At 38.0% G+C, this 20647-nt stretch overlaps 1 protein-coding gene across 2 annotated transcripts in view; it reads right to left on the bottom strand.

Moving 5' to 3' along the window:
• Positions 1-20647, bottom strand: part of TSHR (thyroid stimulating hormone receptor) — a 72581-nt gene extending 51934 nt beyond the window's left edge. For both annotated transcript variants that reach the window (XM_054826382.1, XM_054826383.1), the window contains exon 1: positions 20478-20647. In XM_054826382.1, coding sequence (XP_054682357.1) covers positions 20478-20647 — 170 coding nt within the window. The remainder of the gene's footprint in view (positions 1-20477) is intronic.

The raw sequence follows: 20647 nt of genomic DNA, 5'->3' as shown, positions 1-20647 counted from the left end.
TGGCCGCTCTTTGAAGTGATGGCTGCAGTTTCTTGATAGCCCATCAATTAGTGTGACTGACCAGGCTGGTTTCTTGTCACTATTTCGTCATTCTTGTCATTATTGTTTCTCTGAGGTCTGTGTCTCTGTATGTTTTGTTTATTGCCTCCCTTTTCCTTAGCATCCCATTTGACAAGGTCCTTGATCAGATAATCTTAGTGGAGCAGACACTCTCTTTCCACATACCCTTACAGGTAACTCGATTGCTCTGCATAACATAACAATACAGAATGATTTTTTAATACTGTTAAACTTGGCATGTCTGAATCCCTCAAACAAAAAGCAACCCCTGGTTTTCAACCTCCTTCATTTAATCAAGCAATGACACCCCCTCCCCACCACCCCCGAGAAAATACATGTTGTAATGCAAATGGAATCATTTGCCTAACTACAAATATTAAACTGTTCACTGAAACTGTTTATTCTAATGTCTATTAGATTAATTCAACGTTCATGCTGCATTATATTTCCAAATCTGCTCTAGGAAGAAAGCTGTACAGTGTAGCACTTAGTTTAAAGTATCATTTATTATATACGCTAGATTTTACCCCAGAGACTCACACTTTTTCTTTACGCCTGATCATTTCGGTGCACAACAGCCTACCAAAGAACTCCACCTTACATACAAATTTGGAAAACAAATCTCTTCTCTTGGCTGAGTTCAAGACTTGACGGTTCTTTCTTCCCCTTTACTATCTCTTGGACATTGAATCTACTCCCTGGACCTCAGTGGTTGCTCCATCCCTTCTCACGGACCACTGCTGCACCCAGACTTGCAGAAATGGTCTGTGACAAGGGACCTGACCTCATGCTCCAGCAAATGGCAGAGAAGGAAATCTTTCTCGCTCAGTGGCAGCCTCCCTGCAGCAATCCCTGCAACTACTTCAAAGCCCTGAATAAGGAAGCAAAAAGCATCTAGTTGGCCATGCTGGCGCTGAGAGGACATTATCTTTTAGCAGGAGCTGAAGAAAAATAGTCAGTGAAAAATCCAACCAACATTCTCCTCAAATATAAACTGTTTCATACTTTCTATATTAATTAATATATAAATATAGGTCTAACCCTATATACATGATTTTAACAACATCCTCAGCAGTCTCTGTGATATTATTTCAGTAAGCTATATTAGGGAAGTAAATATATATTTTACATACTTAGCCTCTTCATTTTAAAACATTTTTAAATGTCTGTCTACAAAACATAATAAATAAATAGGGACTACCCAAAGAATTTCAGATTAAAATGACATGATTTATAATTTGAATCGTGGCAACAATAGCTACAAGTATTTTAATGAACTATTCTCCACAAAGACAGGAAGAATAAGGACCATATGAAAAACAAAGTAAGAATTTTACATACTAATTTTATCTTTCTGAGAAAATTATAACAAGCAGTGACTTTCCAACTTTTATACAGGAGAAATAACTGTGACAGCTAAGATAATGGCTTATTAACACATTAACTTCTAGGTTTTTATATTCAACTAAACCCAACACAAACTAAACAAACTAAAAAATATTATATCTTTGATGATGATGATGATGATGATGAAATAAATGCATTGTAGTCTTTCAGTGGTGCAAAAATAGATGTAAAAAGGCATTTCACGTAGTGAAGTGCATGCTGAGCTTACCAGAAGACGATTACCACCTAGTGTCTCATGCTAGTATTACCAACGCGGTAAGAGTGAGGCAAAGACTCGCACAGCAAAGTAACTGTAACAGTAGGAGATCACTTCTGAATTTGCTAGAAGACTACATAGCTACTTTCTCACAATTAACTACCAGTCCAAAAGAATAACATAAAGTATAGGTCAAAACTGACCCAGCCCTAAGACGTTAAAGAAATACTAGAGCCTTTCAAAAGGAAAGTGTGCAGGTCAACATTTGGGACAATTCTGTGTTGAAAGTAAGTTTTTGCACTGACCTGCCTTCTTCCTACATCCTGAGGTGCGTATGGACACCGTCAGACTGACAGGCAAGCATTCAGGTTGGTTACTTGCTAATATATAGCGAACAGAAAACACCAATCCATCATGTCAGAATTTATTCTTGTTCAATTTGTGATCTCCTGCTGCTTCTCGCTGGATTTGAGTAAAAAATGAAGACTTTGCAGGGGACACTGGCTCTACTGAATGCTACCTTTCATTTACCAGCAAAACAGCAGGTTGCCAATGTTGTTTAATAGATTTCAGAACTGTCAGTGCTGAAGAAAGCATGCCATTTAAATACCTACAAGGCAGAGGTATTTAATCCTAAACAGTTGAGAGATTGAGAACTGCAAAAAAAACCCAAACGTGGTAAGGAAGAATCCTGTGAGGAACTGCACTAACAGAGAATTGCTGAAAGACGCTGGCTGAGCAGGTAAAAACATAATCGGTACCACTAAAAATCTGAAGAAAAAAACAAACAGGAAACTAGATAGTGGCTTAATGTTTTGCTTCGTATACATTTCAGTGCTAAAGGTAGGTGGCCATACAAAATGCAAACAACAAAAGTATTTTTAGGGTGTCATAATGAGATGATGACGGTGAAGATAACACTTCAATACGCATTTGTAAATTTCTGTGAAAGATTTAATTAAAATAATACTATTGGCGTGACACAGTTGTGTATCCTAAGAAGTGGCAAGAGGTAACTGCTAATTTTAAAGTTGCACTTTAAATATGTGACTCAGTAAAATCCTGAATTGGATATATCATTAAATCACTTGCTCTCTGTTTTCCAAATTCATTTTTCAAATACAAAATATTCTCTCAAAAACAGCAGCGAAGTCCAATACAATTTATAGAATCTAAAGGAAAAGATTGTGATTTAAAATGGTGACAAGTCACACTTCAACTTACGCCAGATTAAAACTGTTCTTTATAAAAATCATACACAACTTTGTGTTTAACATTTGAAGGGAACAAATTATTTTCTGCATTGATGTTTGCCTTGATGTATAAACACTAAGACTATTGGTCAACTGTTTAAAATATTTTCTCATTATTCAAGGCAAAGTTGAATAGACAATAAAGTTGAAAAGATGATAAATTACTAAGTGAAATATTGAACTAAAAAAAAAAGCCCTCTAAAAATAAGTTAAATAACTGCATTGTTCTGGGAAATGTGTTTCCAAGCCCTAGAAACGTACTCAGAAAATGAGTTCTGAACAAAACTGGGAACTACCTTTGAAATTTTCATTTCATATCAGTTTAAAATATCGCTTACATTCCTCAAAGAAAATTGCTAATACACTTCACAGTACACAGGGTACCTGTAAACCCGGTGTATATCTGCTGTTTCTGCATCAAATAAAGTAGAAGTCAGGCACATGATGAGACTTCACATGTAAATATGAAACACAGACATGCAGCCCATTCATTGGCCACATTTCCCACAACTGGAAGATTTTTCCTTGACCTTTGGCGATATCTGGATATTCTGTAGGTTATCATAACAAAGGGCTATGCTTTTTTTTAAAAAAAAAAAAAAGTTTTAGTTGCAATTAGTTCATTTTCTGAACAACGCTGAGATGTTTTTGTTTGTAAAAGTATTTAACTCTTTCTGAAGCCAAAACCAGATTTGAGCTTTCTTAAAATAATTAATTACTTTTCTAACAAACACCGTTATACTTACCAAAACCATTAAAATATCTTATCAATTGTCTTTCAGGTAAGCATTTAAATAATTTTATGCCCATGCTGCAAAATAAAATGCTTCCAAAATACTGCATTGTACAAAAATCTGTATTTTTAAAGTTTTGTTTCAAATCTGCCACTTTATTATAGTTACCTACAAAAAAGCACAGTATTACTTCTGTAATCCTGCTGTTGACATATAAAAATCCTGCACGTTGACACACACTAGGTCTAAAAAATTAGTATGTACTATCCTCTCGGTTAAAGTGAAATGATAAAGTGAAGTGATTTGTTCATAACCACAATGGTGACTCATAGAAAAAAATGTTGTAGGAATTCTTGAAGTTATTTACAAACTATGTACCGCTTTACTGTACACACACACACCCCCAATCCAATGAAGTGACCAGATGGAGAACGGGTATGACTGACAGTAGGGGACGAGAGAGACTACTGAAGATCAAAATAACATTTTTTAACATTGAATACGATTTTTTTTTCCATTGCTTATCAGTCATTGTATCAGTAGCATTTCCTGTATGTTTGTAACATTTAAAATTCCTGTGTCATGCCACAGAAACCCAGCCAGCACAAAACAAACCGCCGTTCCCGTTCCCAGTAGAAGCAAGCATTACTTCAGTGTGCTTTAACTACACACAGAGCTTGCTCAACAGACAAGCAGAGGGACTGCAAATAGTTCTTTTGTAGATGCTAAGAAGAGATGAGAATACTGCACATATTGTTACAAAAGACAATGGTGATATGGCAGTAGAAACTCATTTTTATCTTTTCCTTGTCAGTGGAGATTACTAGTTTTGATCAACTTAATAGCAAAAAAATGTTTTACACCAGAGTTGAAAACTCTGTTTAAGGAGAGGATTTCAACAGTCATTGAACAGACTGATTCCCTAAGTGTTACAGTCCACTGAATCTTGAATTGCTACTGCAGTCAGTTTTCATTACATTGTTTTCTTTTGACATTAAATTTCCAACCCATTACACTTCAGAACCACATAACAGCCTTCCCCTGAATTGAGAAATGGAGCTTACTGATATAACTGTAAAGGAAAGAAAAAGCTTAAATATTACAAAATACCGTAACTAGAATGCAATTGTTTACAGAGTATTTTGCAAAAGGCTAATAATATTATGTTTTCTGTTGGTATCAGTTAAGAAGGCAACTTCTCACAGATCTGACTCTACAGGCTTTTTATATATTTGCAAAATCAATAACATGGGTCTACAGAATCTCAGAACAGTCTAAAAAAGAGGATTATATTTGGAAAACTGGACCATTTCAGGAAGTGGTGTAAAAAAAATCTAAATTATCTGCCTTCATCACCAACTGTGATGGAATAATTTCACATGTAGTACAGATTAGACTACTGTCAAATGCTGATCTGCCAGAACAGGGATGGGTAGTATAGAGTACAATCTCAGTTCCTCAGAAACTTCAGATGTACTTTTGTATTCTTCTGGGCTTAGCCCTGTCCTGGTTTCAGCTGGGATTGAGTTAATTTTCTTCCTAGCAGCTGCCATAGTGCTGTGGTTTGAATTTAGAATGGGAATAATGTTGATAACGCGCTGATGTTTTAGTTGTTGCCAAGCAGTCAAGGACTTTTCAGCTTCTCATGCTGGCCTGCCAACGAGAAGGTGAGGGGCGTCCAAGAAGCTGAGAGGGGACACAGCCAGGAGAGCTGACCCAGACTGGCCAAAGGCATATTCCATACCATGTGACCTCATGCTCAGTATATAACTGGGGGGTGGGCTGGGAGGCACAGCAGCTCAGGAACTAGCTGAACATTGGCTCTGGGTGGTGAGAAACTGTGCTGTGAATCACTTGGTTTGTATATTTTGTTATTGTTATTGTTATTCTCTTCCCTTTCTGTCCTATTAAACTGTCTTTATCGCAACCCTTGAGTTTTGCCTTTTTTTTTTTTCTGATTCTCTCCGCCATCCCACTGTGGGGGGGAGTGAGCAAACAGCTGTGTGGTTGTTTTAGCTGCCTGCCAGGTTAAACCATGACAAGCCCTTACACATCCTCATGTTCAGAGGAAACACATCAAAATAAGAAATTCAGCTGTGAAGCTGCTAATAGTAAAGCAGCTTGTTAGCCACACTTAGGTGTCTCTTAAATGGTAGTCAACATTTTAGAGAACAGAAAAAGTACCTTGCTTTACTCAAGAATTAAAAATGGTCCCATCTGCAAAAAAACCCCATTTTATGTCAACAACTTCTATTCTACTCAAGATGATGCAATACAGACAGAGCCCTAATGCCTTACCCAAGTCAATGGGAAATAATGATATCCAGGATTTTGCAAAATCCAATGCTACTGACTCAAGTAGAAGCAATGATTGCATCTACGGTAAGTTCATTACAATTTAAACCTCAACATAGAAAATGAGCTGCTGACATGCTAAAATAAGACTAGGTCTCTCTTGATCTCAAGAAAGTGAGTGTGGTCTGTCCGGATCTAAAGCAAGCATCATAGAGTAATTTTACAGAAATCTTTTCAACTTGTTTTGAAATAAAAACAAAGGTACCAAAATATACAGCAATTATCTCTAGTATATCCCCACTTAATGAAAACCAACATTTTAAATGGTAGTCTTTAAGAAGAAAGGTTGAATCACACAACACAGAAAGTTTGAGCTATTTTCTCTCACAGGTAAGGAGGCAGTGAAATATAGAGATTGAAGAGCCACTAAAGGTAATTGAAACGACACCTAACACTATTACCTACCATGTTAACTGTATAATTATGCATAATTCAGGAAGGAGTTAAACTACAGCAATGGCACAATATGAAAACTCTTTTAAGGCTACCTTTCAGTCACAAGTAGTAAGAGAGACCATAAAGAGATCGGCTCTGCTCTAACCTCTTACTCCTATTTTTCCTTTCTTCTCTACCTTTCACTGGATCCCTAGATTTGTCTGCTTAATGTCTTTAGCAGTGCAATATTCTCTTTTTCTGTAAAAATAGCGCAGATTTCTCTTCTGGTTTTGCCTCTTAGCCCTGGTATCTAAGAGAGAGTCCTATGGGTGAAAGAACATTTCATGCCTAGATTTTTTTCTGACAGCTACTAATAAAAATAATACTTTCCTAAAAACACTGGTATAATTTCAGTATGATCAGTTCCAAAGGTCTTACCAGTCTCAGCTCACACCTAAATGTTCTTTAAAGATCACAATGATTTATTCTGGTTAACCAGTTGTGGGCAGATCTCCCCAGCAGTACGGTCCCTCTGCTGGCCACCCTTCCAAACCGCCCACCGCCTCGCTCCATCTGCACCAGAGGAGCACGTACTCCGAATACGGTAGACAAGACCTGCATTTCTGAGATATCAAGTTAGGAGTCTTTAAATGGCTGCAAAGAAAGTTCAAATGGAACCGTGAAATTTCAGAAAATGGCAGTCAGAAGAGGTTCACTTCCGATAGAGAAAGAGAGCAAGAACAGGCTGTAATTGCTGGCAACTATTGTTTCTAATCAGAGGACCACTAAGTGCCTATAATTGCTGCCAGCTGCTCAGCAGAGGTCAAAAAGGCAAACTCCATGTTAGGAATTATTAAGATAGAAATATAGAACAAAATAAAGAAAATTCTTTTGCCACTGGTCGTGTATATAGCACCTGCAAAAGGATGTTCGAAGGTACAGAACGACTTCCATACAAAATATAACTACGTAGCAGCCACCAGCCTGTGTTTCCCCAGATCCTTCTTTTTGCCTTAATGGAAGATGTGGGTGAAGTTTGCCTTTTTCAGACATCACCAACCTTCCTTGATCACCATGACCTTTCAAAGGTGGTAGAGTGGCCTCATAATGACATCGACCAGCTCCCTCATCACCCTTAGGTGCATCCCATCTGATCCCATAGATTTCTGTACCTCCAGTACACTTCGGTGCTGCTTTAGTCTCTCTTCCACTGCAAGTAATGCTCCATTTCCTCAGGCTGCGTTACTAGGCAAAGGGACCAAGGAGGCCTGGGAGCAGATGAAAAAAAAAAAACCAGCGCAAAGAAGGCATTGAGGCCTTTTCCATATTCTGTGTCACTAGGTCCCTTATCCCCCTGAGCAGTTAGCCCATAGTTTCCTTGGTTTTGCTCTTGCTGACTATGCACTTACAGAAGTCCCTCTTGTTACCCTTCATACACCTTGGAGTTTCAGCTCCAGTAAAACTTCAGCTCTCCTGATTTAATCCTTGTATTTAAGGCTATTTGTACCCTGTGCCCTGGGTATCTGCTTTTGGTCAATGTTCAGGACAGGATCTGGGCTGAGAGGGAGCTTTCTTTATGACCCAGTACAATAATTGTTAAGGTTTTATGCTCCAGGATGCTCCAAAGGGTTAGTACACACACTTGTCCCCCAGGAACTAATGAAGTAAGCTGCTTTCAACTCAGACCCATTAGGCAGAAAGGAAATGCCCACCAAAATAGATTAAAAGACTCCACATTAAAAAATGCACTTTTCTCCCTACCCGTTTAATTAGGGAGTTTCCACAAATGGTAATATAAACTAGGACTATATGAAATACAATTTTCCTGCAGAACCTCTCTGAGTGGTGAATTTCCTCTCCCTTCCTCCACAAGGACAGATGCAAGTCGGGAAAAGGGGAAGTCTGTCACAACAAGAGGGTGAAAAAAGGTTAAAAAAAATGAAAGTCCAGAGCTCACCATAGCCATTATAAAATAATTCTATTCCTTCTCGGTGGGTAAATTCAGTTACAAAGAAAAACAATTATTCAAGAACTTCTTCAGAAGCTATCTCCATTACGATGTTTTGTCATACCTGAACATGAGTGCTGAGACAGTCCTGATGGCAGTTTTGAAATTTGTGTAGCCCAGAAGAAAAGGTTTGCTCCTGATATAATTCTGAACACATGTATCTATACTGATTGCAAAATCAAAACTCTGAGCAAACAGCATCACCTTTTTTTGTGATGGTCAGGAAGAAAAATTGGTACCATAGATGCACAAGAGGAGAACCTTCACTCTTTCCACCAAAATGTTGTCTTCTTTTTCTACCTAGCCTTTCCTTCTTGCCACTTGTATATAATTACAGCATTTTTCCAACTTTTTTTGGTTCCTTTTCTTGATTTTTATATGAGTCAGACATACAGATTAAAAAGTTGTTGCAGTCCAGAGGCCATTCTCCCAGACTGTGAAAATGTTTCAGCAGGTCATACTGCAGTACAGACTACTTGAACCACCTCCCTTTAAAGAAATCTTTGTATGTCCTTTTGTGAATAAGGAGGGAATTTGATCAGAATCTGGCTAGCCAAGCAGGGATTACAGACCAGCATGCTTTGGTTAATAATTTTTTTTACATTTCAAATGTAAATTAAGAAATTTCCTGCTATTCCATTTGAACAAAAAAGCGACATCTGGTTTAGTGAGACAACAAAAGTCTGATATCATATGTGACAGAAAGGAAACAGGCTTTAAAAACCTCGGAGGCCTTTATAAACAGTTAGAGATACTTTAACATTCAGAAAGATCTCTGAAACCTAATTTTTTTGTACATACAACAAACATTAAAAGCATGTAGGGAAATGCAAAGAAACATTCATCATAAAACTGTCAAGATTCACCAAAGGACTTTTAGAAATAAAACTACACAGGAAGTTACTTCAAAACTGCTTGAATTTCTACTGAAAACACACACAGTAATTTTGGTTTCATAACTGCTTGAATTTCTACTGAAAACACACACAGTAATTTTGGTTTCATATTCACTTAGCTTAAATGTCTTTCATTTATAAATTACAACAGTGGCAGAGCTCTACCTTAGGGAAATACCACAACTCTATTCCAGAAATGTGCATATATTATATATGTAAATATAGAGCTTTCTATTGCCTTACAGACGCCCACGTTTGTCTATATCTATCTGCAATCCTACATTACTTTTGGAGGCAAGAACCATCTATGTCCTGTCCTTGTACAATGCCCACAGTTACAGGGTTGCGGTCTACAAACGACAGTAATATAGACAATGAGTGAAATAATGAATGTGATTTGCTTGATTTCTCCTATTTGAGGAATGTAAGGAATGAGCTGGAGTTGACTTGTGGTGATGACAATGCAAGTTAAACACAGGCAAGTATAAGAAGTGCAACTGGTATGCAAATGGACGTTCAACTTGTAGCCTCATTTAAAAAGGGGATCGAGTACTAAAAACCCAGCGGCAACTTTTCAAAGACCTCTTTTCTGCCTGTCAGATTGTCTAAAATCCTCAGTGAAGGACAAGGGAAACTAACAAATGCTGGTATGGAAACCTGGTCAGCATCCACGACATTTTTATTAACAGTAACAAAAGCAATGGCGTACCCGCTGGTATTTCAGACTGTACAACACTTGAGGTTTAGAATCTTAGATAAACTGCCAAAGACAGCGACCATGGTACTGCAATAGTGTGACAAGGCTGACAATATACAAGTAAATAGATCTAAGTTTTGAGGCTGATCAAAGAGAGTACATTCAGCAGCTTCTAAGGTAATATATTTATCTGTATCTTTAATGAGATCTTCTTTAAGAAATAGTTTTCACTGTTATTTTCCAGCATGTATAAATGTTTATGTAAGGATTTTACATATTAAAAATCTTTATGCAATTATGTCCTCCCAAGGGAGACACTTCAATATACAAGCAAAATTAGTTCTTCCCAAGGAGAAAAAAAAAAAAGTCTAGCTCATTTCCAAGATTGTGACACTTTGGATAAATAAATTATTGGTTAAAAATAGGAAACAAAAGAGAAGAGTAAATGAAGTTCCATGAGGATCTAGGTAAGAACTTAGGCTTTTTAATATACATTCATAAATGACCTGGAAAAGAGGGCTGAACAGTAAGGTAACAACGTTTACTCATGGTAGGAAGTGGTTAAGGTAGCAATGCTAAGAGCTGACTGTGAAGAATCTCAGAAGGCTCTTATAGGACTGAGTGGCTGGAAAAATGAAATGGTAAATGAAATTTACATCAAAAGATGTAAACGATACACAGGGGGAAAATCATACATAGATACATGTATTAAAAATTACAGGTTCTGAGCTCATCATTTTCACTCAGGAGCAGATCCTGGCATTATGTTAGATCTTGGCATTAGATGTGTGAAAACGTGGATTCAATGCTTAGGAACAGTAAAAAAAACCAACAACAAAACAAAACCAAAACCAAAAAACACTCAAAAAACCCCCAAACTAAATAAAATTATTAGAAAATACTGGGAAAGGAATATATAACACACTTTCGTCACTGTAGAAATTTAGGATTTGTACTGGTATTGTCACATGGAGTAGAATATTTTTTTAGAAATTGAAGAAATACAAAGAAAGCAAGAAGGATGATCAAAGATACGGAATAGTTTCCATAGAAGATGCTGGGTAACCTGGGACCCTTCCCTCTGGCTGAGGAATGGCTGATCGGAGACATTATAGAGCTCTACACATCAGGAAGGACAGGGAGAAGATGGGATTGACTGTTTACTCCTTCTTCAAAAACAAGAGCAAAATGACATATATATGAAGATAGAGGGAGTCAAGTTCAGGAAGTTAAAAAAACCTCAACACACAAACCCAGCAAAACTAAAAGGGAAGTGTTTCTTCATGCAACAGGAAGCAGACCTGTGAAATTCCTTGTCAAAAGACATTGTGGATACAAGAAGCTGACATAAGCTCAAGGCAAAATTGGATGTGCAACTCAAAGGGAGATCCACTGAGAATTAAAAAACATATTAATGAACAGGGTCAGGAAATTCTTTCAACTGAAAAAGGGGTGAAGCTGGGAAAGTGTTAAGGGATTGTCACATGTGCTTGGCCTGTTCTTACCCTTCCAGTCTCTGTGGTCCCTCTCAGATATAGAGTACTTGGCAAAATCGGGCCTTCATTTCAGTCAGCACAGCTATTCTGATGTTCTTAATGTTCTTACTTCTGTAGCCTAAAATAATTATTATTTTGTATTCACGTGAAAATTCACTTCACTTCTATACCTCAATTAAATCTATTGAATTAAGCGGTGGAATTTTTGCACGTTCCATTCTTCAGCAGCTAGAAACAGTTTAATGTTTTTTTCAGGAAAAAAACCCCCACATCTCTTCCTGACCTCTCCATATGTGTCATTTTACATCTAGGAACACCAATTCTACTTGTAGTACCTGGTCAGCACTGGTATTGATGCATTTTGGAACAGCACATCTCAGGAATGTTGTGGATTAGTTGGAAAGGATCCAAAGAAAAGCATCAGGAAGAGTGTGAAGCAGTGGAAAAGACTGCTGAGGAGAGCTTGTGGAGACTTCTATCTCTGAAAGCTTTTAAAAACAAAGTATATTTCAGAAACGACATGAAAATAGTTGATTCTGCATATGGACAAGAAGAACATCTAGCTCATGAATCCCCATATTGTTAAAGGTTAGCAGTACATTTGGGGAAAGTATAATATTCGCTTCTCTTTTTCTTACATTCTCCTCTCAGCACCGGCTCATGGATTCTATCAGAAACAGGACAGCGGACTAGGTAGACCTGTGGTCTGACCAAGTACAACCATTCCTCTGTTCTTAATAGGATTTCATTTTGAGGTGCTTTTGGATAATATTTTCCCATGCGTTAATGATGTCACAGGCTACTTCTAAAATAATGCAGTTACAAGAGAAAGGTGGACCAGGAAATGAGAAAATCTGGGGAGCGAGAAAAAGGAAAAATGCTATACTGCAATCAACTCTTACATGAAAATGCCTTTCAGAGACAATGTCATTATACCGATCTTCTGGTTTTTGCAATGAAGGGAATAGTTACCTTTGCAAAATCAAAAACATACTCCAAAGACAGGAAGATTTGAAAGTTTCAGCAAACTTGGCTCTCCATTGATTATTAGATCTTTATGTGAAAGGTTCTGTTTTAAAAGGAATAATCAGATTTAGACTCTGATGTTTAAGTCCAGAAATGGTTCTTAAATAATAGCACCATCTTATTTTTATTAAGTTCATAAGAGAAACCTGTCAGCTGAAGAGTTGTTTGCACTACAACAGTCTGAGAAAGAAAGAATAAATTGCTTATGATCTCTGTATGAACAGCAAATATTGCCAGATCCATCAAAAAAAGGAAAGCAGACTCTCTGATGAGGAGATTGATAAAGGTCCTGTATGACGTAACTCAAACAGAGAACAAATTTAGTGAGAATTGTAGATAATGAAGAAGACAAGATTTCATTTTGGGAGAGAAAGGATTTATCCCAACCATTTACTCCAGGATAGTTCTGGCACTTTTCTTATGTGCAGTTCAGAGGATCAAAATTAGAAGCCTGAATCTCTTGGAGTCGATGCAGAGAGTGGCAATTCACTCCAGAGTGGCAATTCAAAGTGCGTAAATTCGATGCTGAAATACACTTTCCTACTCTGTACCGCACAGCAGTAGCCACAAACGCAGACAAAAAGCAAGGATGATTGAGCATTTGAACAAGTTGTTAACAGTTGTACAGGACTCTCTTTAATATGATTCTTTTAAATATTATTTTTAAATCAACATTATGTGATTTTTCTAGCCTCCTAAAAATAAAAAGGAGAAGGAGCTTTAATTAACTGTACCTGTTGGGAAGTTTTATGCTTTTTATAACCCAGAATGTCAGACTAGATGTTCCCATGAGCCCTCTTAGCTTTCAAATCTATGCCTCTACAACTTATTAAGAAGGGAAAACAAGCAAAGTTCACAAACGAGCACCTAGCATTTTATTATGCTAACTGTAACCTGGGCTGCATCAAAAGAAGCATGACCAGCAGGTCAAGGGAGGTGATTCTCCCTCTCTACTCTGCTCTCCTGAGATCCCACCTGGAGTACTGCATCCAGCTCTGGGGTCCCTAACATAAGAAGGACAAGGAGCTGTTGGAGTGAGTCTGGAGGAGGACCACGAAGCTGATCAGAGGGCTGGAGCACCTCTCCTATGAGGACAGGCTGAGAGAGTTGGGATTGTGCAGCCTGGAGAAGAGAAGGCTCCAGGGAGACCTTATAGCGGCCCTCCAGTACCTGAAAGGGGCCTACAGGAAAGCTGGAGAGGGACTGTTTACAAGGGCATGGAGTGACAGGACAAGGGGTAATGGTTTTAAGCTGAAGGAGTGTAGATTTGGAGTAGATATTAGGAAGACATTCTTCACTGTGAGGGCGGTGAGGCACTGGAACAGGTTGCCCAGAGAAGCTGTGGATGCCCCCTCCCTGGAAGTGTTCAAGGCCAGGTTGGATGGGACGTGGTCTAGTGGAGGGTGTCCATGCCCATGGCAGGGGGGTTGGAACTACATGATCTTTAAGGTCCCTTCAAACCTTATGTTATAATATGATCATAACGTATTTTACCATGTGACTGTTCACAGGCAGTGAGTTTTACTTAAACAGTTGGTGAAAGCAAACACACTCTTTTTGCTACAGTTGAATGGCAGTAGATCGTAAATCATTCACAACCCAAATATTTTTTTACAATGTAGTTAAGATTACATCTTACTGCAATCTTAGGCCAGTTTCTAAAAGATGCGGGCAAGAAGCTGCGTTATCAACCTTTATGAAGCTAAAACAGTAAACTACAGGTTTTAGTCTCCCTGCAATGGATCTGTGTAATTTCTGCTCACTCTAAGGGCAATTGGGCTCACTCAAAGGGAACAGTAAGATTTTTGTCTTTTCAGCTACCAATAAGAGCTGGTGGCAGGCTATTGAGGAGCAATAGCAGGATATAAAAATGGAATATATTGATCACACATCAAGATCACAGCATATCTATGTGCAGCTTACTTCAACACCCAGATTAAAAGAAACTAGGAATAGCCTAAACAAGGAGCAGCCTACACCCAGACTGTTTGATGTCACAGTTCCAAGTAAAGTTCCTCTGATGAATTCCTTGTATTCTGAAAATTAAGAGTTTGTTACCACCTTTCTTTTCTCCTTGTTTAAACCTGCTGTCAATCCATAAAGCAGCTTTCTTTCCTATGTCTAACAGCTAATTTGTCTGAAGTCTTTCCTAAGGTCCTTGCTGATTTTTTTTTTTTTTGAAAATGCAAGTTCAAAAATCAATGTATTCACATGTTTCTGATTCCTTCGAAGAACTAGCATATATATTTGTGAGGTAAGCCTTCCCTTTATGAAAACTAGATTGATTCCTTCCTATTTTTCACAGTCTTCCAAAGAAGATAGACCTATGAGCATTTTGTTCCCAAGGTATTCCCTAGAGCACATTTTTTAAAGAATTATGCTACACTTGCATGACCTTCCATTCCTCTGTCACCATGGCTGATTTAAATGGTAAGTAACATACTACAGTAGGTAATGCAGCAATTTCATATTTTAATGTCTTTGGAACTCTTACACAAGTATTATCTGGCTCAGGGAATTTAATTCTATTCAGTTTTTCAATTTGTTTCAAAAAAGCTTCATACTGACACTTTGGTTTGATAGAAGTTTTTCAGACTTACCCTCTTTTGTGTTTTAAAGACTATACTGAGTTTTTATAATGTTACAAGTTTCTCTTCAAAATATTTTTGTATTGCTAATACAATACAATTTTCCAAAGATTTTCTCATTTGGACATGACTTCCATTTTCTGAAGGATTCCCTAATAGCTTCCTTGAGTTGTCTGTTTAACCACATCAGTGTTTTTCCTGTTCTTTTAGACCCTTGGTACTTCATCATTAAAATAAGGATAATAATTATGTACTTATGTTGCAAGGCTATTTATGAAGATGTATTTATGAGGCTCCACAGTTAATTCTGAAATAAGGAAGTTGATAAAAACATCATGCTAGAATTACCTGAAGTCAGAATATCTCTGAATTTTGGACAGTTCCTAAGACTAAGATTTGGGGGAAAATATTTTAAATCAGTTTAGTTTTCAATATAGAGACATCATCTCCTTCAGTTTTACTTGTAGCTTCTGTGAACTCAAAATGCTTTAAACTACTCATTAAGCTTATAAAAATAATGCCAATGATGTAGAACTGTTATGTCCCTATGTATTTTGTTCTCCAGTTCAAAAAAGCCATTTTTGTCAATAAGTATTTATGAATATTCAACATGTCATTACTAGTTCTAAATATCACATTGTAAATGTGTAAAATATGTTACACAGTTTCCGTATCTCTTTTATCAAAAGCTGACCACAGCATGGAGAACTATAGAGACCAGCTGATTCACCACATCTTGTTATCCTGGTACCCATGTGCTCCCCCTTACCGACATAGTAAACATCCATGTCAGGGCTCCTTGCCCCTGAAGGGTGAGCTACCTTGCATCTATCAAAAAGAAGTATCCTACCTACGGCCAATATCTTGGAGCAGATGCAGAATCGTAGCTTAATACCTCATGTAAGGAGCATATTCCTAAAGACTGTATTGGTTTTGTGTCCACTTATCTGCCAGTTCCACTGTGCCTCTCTAACTCCCTCTTGTCCAATTTCAACCAAATTTGATTATGGTGACGTGAAAATAACACCTGAGTACAGGACAGGAACCTTATTAGCATCCCTTCTGGGGGAAAAAAAAAAAGAAAAAGAAAAAAAGCAGGGAGGGCTCAACCCTTATCCATTCTGTGGGGAATAATCATTTAGCATGCACGCAGCTCTGAACTCAGGACATGCTGTGTTCTGTACAGTCATATATATATATATGTATATATATGGGTTTTAGGCAGCTGATGAGACTGCTTTGGGTAACATTTATGGGAGGGAACACAGGTCACTACTGTTGGCTTGTGACAGAAGGTATAGGGAGGAGATGAGAATATTGTCAGCAGGCTTAAGGAACATAACATGGACCTGAAAACATTGCGTATGCAGCTGCTGATGGGAGAACAATGTGGTATTTTCAACAATAACAACAACAAAAGAGTTCTTGCAACTTCTGTTAAACTTCTGGAACTCATTGCTGACGGACATTATGGATGTTGAAATGGGTGAGGCGTAGACACAAAACTCAAGAGATGCAGAAGAGAAATCCTTTGAGGGTTACTACAATGGCAAGACCACACCGAATTTAGACACTTCATGCAGGTAAAAATAATTGAAAGCTGAGACACTATTCATGGAGAGTACCACACATGAATTCTATATGCAGACACATAAGGAAAATTAAAAGAAGGGAAATCCTGGAAACAGAATACTGCATTAGATGAGAGCCATTGGACTGATTTGCTAGGGCTATTCTTAAATGGTGGAAAACTTAAGAGAGGGTACTGAGGATATTGGGGATGGGAAGGGGAGCTGAAGTTTAGTAAGTGAATGCAGGTGATGTAGAGAAGAAATAAATAAGAAGCAAAACTTTATTAGTTTTATTGCCAAAGGAAAAATAAATAAAAGCAACTAATAATAGATTCATAAAATGAAAAGCATTGAGAACTGCATTGAGTTGATGCTAGGATAGTGATACTATCTGAATATTTCTTCATAATGATGCCAAGAAAGGTATTGCAGTAATTCAAGCATTATGATGTAATTATATCTTTGGACAAAGGTTCAGTGGGGTTTTGGCGATCTATGGGTGTAAGTAATTCTTCACAGTCATGAACCCCCACTTCCTAGTGGATCTGCTTGCACCGAAAGGCCAGGATCTCCCCCAGCATATTCCACCAAACAGGGAGGAGGTTATAGCACCAAGCGTTGCTCTGTCCCAGCACGGCCAGCCGAGGGGCTGGGACAGGGATCCCCCCAGTACCGTGCAGGTACACAGCGTGAAGGAGGAGTGGAGTCAGGGACAGGCAGAGGCAGAAGCGAAGGAGGGCCAGGCAGGGGCAAACCGGCACCAGGCCAGGTGTCAGCTGTGCAGAGAGAGGCGTGAAAATATCATAGATGCGACAAAATTATTGATACCTAATTTCATATTTTTAGTACTGTATTTCAATACCACTTGGGACTGCTTTCCCACCATAGTATGGTACAAGTATATATAATCCTTAACTTCAGGCAACAAGACAAGCTTTGCCTGTAATACACAAAACCTTTTTCTTTCTACTTATTTTGCTTACTCCACAGGAAAAAAAAAAAAAAAGAAAAATCTTATACTGAAAAAAAGTATCTGCAAGAACAACATCTGTGCACTCAGCTATTCTGGCTAAGCACCTGCATTAACTATATTTGGACAAATATGTTAAAACTGGCTTAAAACAAACACTTTTCTGGCTGAAGTTCATAACACATTTCCACTAAAATAGTTTGGAAATTTTTTTTTTCTTATAAGCATGGCTTGTTAAAAAAAGGCTTACACCACTCTCTTAAAGTGGGGCAGAGAAATGAGAACAGTCCCAACTGAATAATTGGAATGAAACTTTAATTGGAGTTTCAAGATCCTATGCACTTGAAAAGAGCTCATAATCTCCAAAAGCTGGCAAAGTGTTCCTAGAGTCACCACTCTCTTAGCTTTACAAACCCTACAAAACCGAATAGCCACATAAGAAAGTTTTAAAATCAGAAATCTTGAGGTTCATACATAACCACCAAGAAGCAAAGTTATTTTACCTAAAGTAACAAAGTTGCTGGATTCGGGGAAAATTGTACAGGGTTTCAAGATATAATGTGCAGATATGCACATCAACGTACTTCAAAAGAAGTGTTCATTTGTTCTTTAAGTTAACAGAAACTTCAACTATTTTGGAATCTTTTGTCTTTAATTCAGAACTGTTGCCAGGCGTAAGGATGCAAAACGTGACGGAAGCAGGGGCACACATCTTACAATCTCTCAGGAAAACTGTTTGTGTTATCTTATCCTCCACATGCAAGTCAGTCAGCCTGAAGCATCTGAAAGCACTCTGAACGAAAAACAGATACAAGTAACTGTTAACGACTCCCATTTAACATATGGAGGGAAAGAAAGATTACCCATTTGCCAGGAGCACGGGACTACAGAATTAGATACGGTCCTCCAGAGTTCAGCAATTCAAATAATAATACAGAAGGAAATATACACACCTTATCCAGAGAGAAAACTGCAAACCGAAGTAAAAATGCTATATTTTTTTTTTTTCGGTAAAAAGAGGTCTATTTTCCTTATCTCCTTAGAGAATTTTCCCATTTATTTTCAAATCAAACAGACTAGAGAGTGCATGTTCTACCTTTTCTACTCTACACTATAAAATCACAATTGTCATTACTTGGATTTTTTTTCTTGTCTTATAATGACTATGATAAGGAGTACACTTCTTGAAAAGTTTGCAAGGGCCACCCCAATTAGTATAAATGATTAAAGTACACTCAAAATAAACATACAAATATTTCTCTACTGTTTTTGTTGATTACTTTTTCTATGGAAATAAGATTTGCACTGGGTGTTTTTGTCTTTTAAAAACAGTGGCTTGTGATCTTAAAGCCCCCATTACAACAGGTGTTCAAAACACTAGAACTCCAGCAGCCAACGTGCTTTATTCGTGAAGCTGTATGTGGAGAGGTACTTCTCAGCCATCATACCAGCATTTTTCAAGGAAAGTATCCAATTCCATTATGTGATGTCATTGTTTCTATTAACTATTTTAAATGCCTGTAGGAAGGCATGTTTCTCCTATAAAGTGAAACTGCTTTATCTTCTAGCTTGTCGTGGTAGATTTCAAAGAACACAGTACATGTTACACACAGTAACATTACTGCAATTTCAAACTAAATAAACTGCATATACAAAAGTATAATAACCAACCCAAAACCTGTATAATTTTGAATCTTATTAAATGAAATACTGCAGTCTAATAATTAAAAAATTAAAGGCATGCATAAATAATGATAATAACATAAATGATTTTTTTCTCTATTCAATTTGCTAAGCCTTTACTTTCAGGTGTTAAAAAAATCTTGAGAAGTCCATTCAAATACATTCAAATAATTTCATGGCTCATATTTTCAAATATAGTCTCAAGAATCATTATCAAAACATAAACCAATCAATCTGTTATTGGTTTATCTTGCAATGAAATCAACGGAGTTTGTTTATTTTGTCAGAAAGTAATCTACTTACAAATAAACCTTCCCTCGGACACTAGAAACATTTTGTGCCCTATGAGACAAAGTAAAAGCCAGGAGTGATTCAGCTGCTTAGTTATAGCTGACTGGTGCCACTTCGGTTTCCCTGGAGTATTTATCTGACATATCTCTATGGGGCTGACAGATACGACACAGGACACTCTTCTGGACTGGCAGCAGGAACCCAGACGAGATATTCTACGGTGCTTGTAATGGTACTAAACACTTAGGTTTAGGTCTTTGAATTGCTCTATCACTTTAGCAAGCTCCGAATTTGCTGCTCTATCCCATACTCCACACTTTTGTTTATCTGAAGTACTTCGTCTTCCAGACGGTATATTGGGATTCTCAGTTCCCAAGGATTCTTTTTGTCGGACTTTGGCAAAGAAGCTGAAAGTGCAGAGAAGCTTTCATGGAACAGTTGGTGAGGTGGTACATCCAATTCCTATTATTTTTTTAATTACAAAACTGTGTTTGATCTATCCTTCCTTCTCCGGACTCCCCAGGCACATACCACGCAGAATCCAGCCTTCCGCTCAGTTTGCCCACAACAGCCCAGTGACTGACTACTCATTCTACATATTCTACTCAGAACTTTTAAGGCCCAATGGACAATCATCTCTTCGCATTTCTATAAGGTTTGAGAGTCACTTTTCCTACGTCTCCCTGACACACACAGAGTCCACACACTGCCGTTCCCGCTACGTGTACTGCCCAGGTGAATTACAGCACTCCCCTCCTCACCGCTTCCCTCCCTCACCTCACAAGGCACTAGCTCTGAGCATGTCCTGCTCGCAAAATACGAATACTCACAACCCGCTAGTGTCTCCCCTAAATCATCCTAATGTACTCACAGGGTCTGGGTGTCCTCCGGAAGGCTGGGAATGAAGTGGATGTCCCTGCAAGTGATTTTGTAGTCATCCCAGTCGGAACACTCGCAGAAGGCTGAAGGACACCTCTCTGTGCCCTGGCTGCACAGCACCAGCACCAGCAGCAACTGGAAGGCTACCGGGAGGCACAGCAT

This window comes from Grus americana, chromosome 5, assembly GCF_028858705.1.
Source record: "Grus americana isolate bGruAme1 chromosome 5, bGruAme1.mat, whole genome shotgun sequence".
Classification (NCBI taxonomy): Eukaryota; Metazoa; Chordata; class Aves; order Gruiformes; family Gruidae; genus Grus; species Grus americana.
The sequence above is the reverse complement of the archived record's forward strand: the minus strand, read 5'-3'. Positions and strand labels throughout refer to the sequence as shown.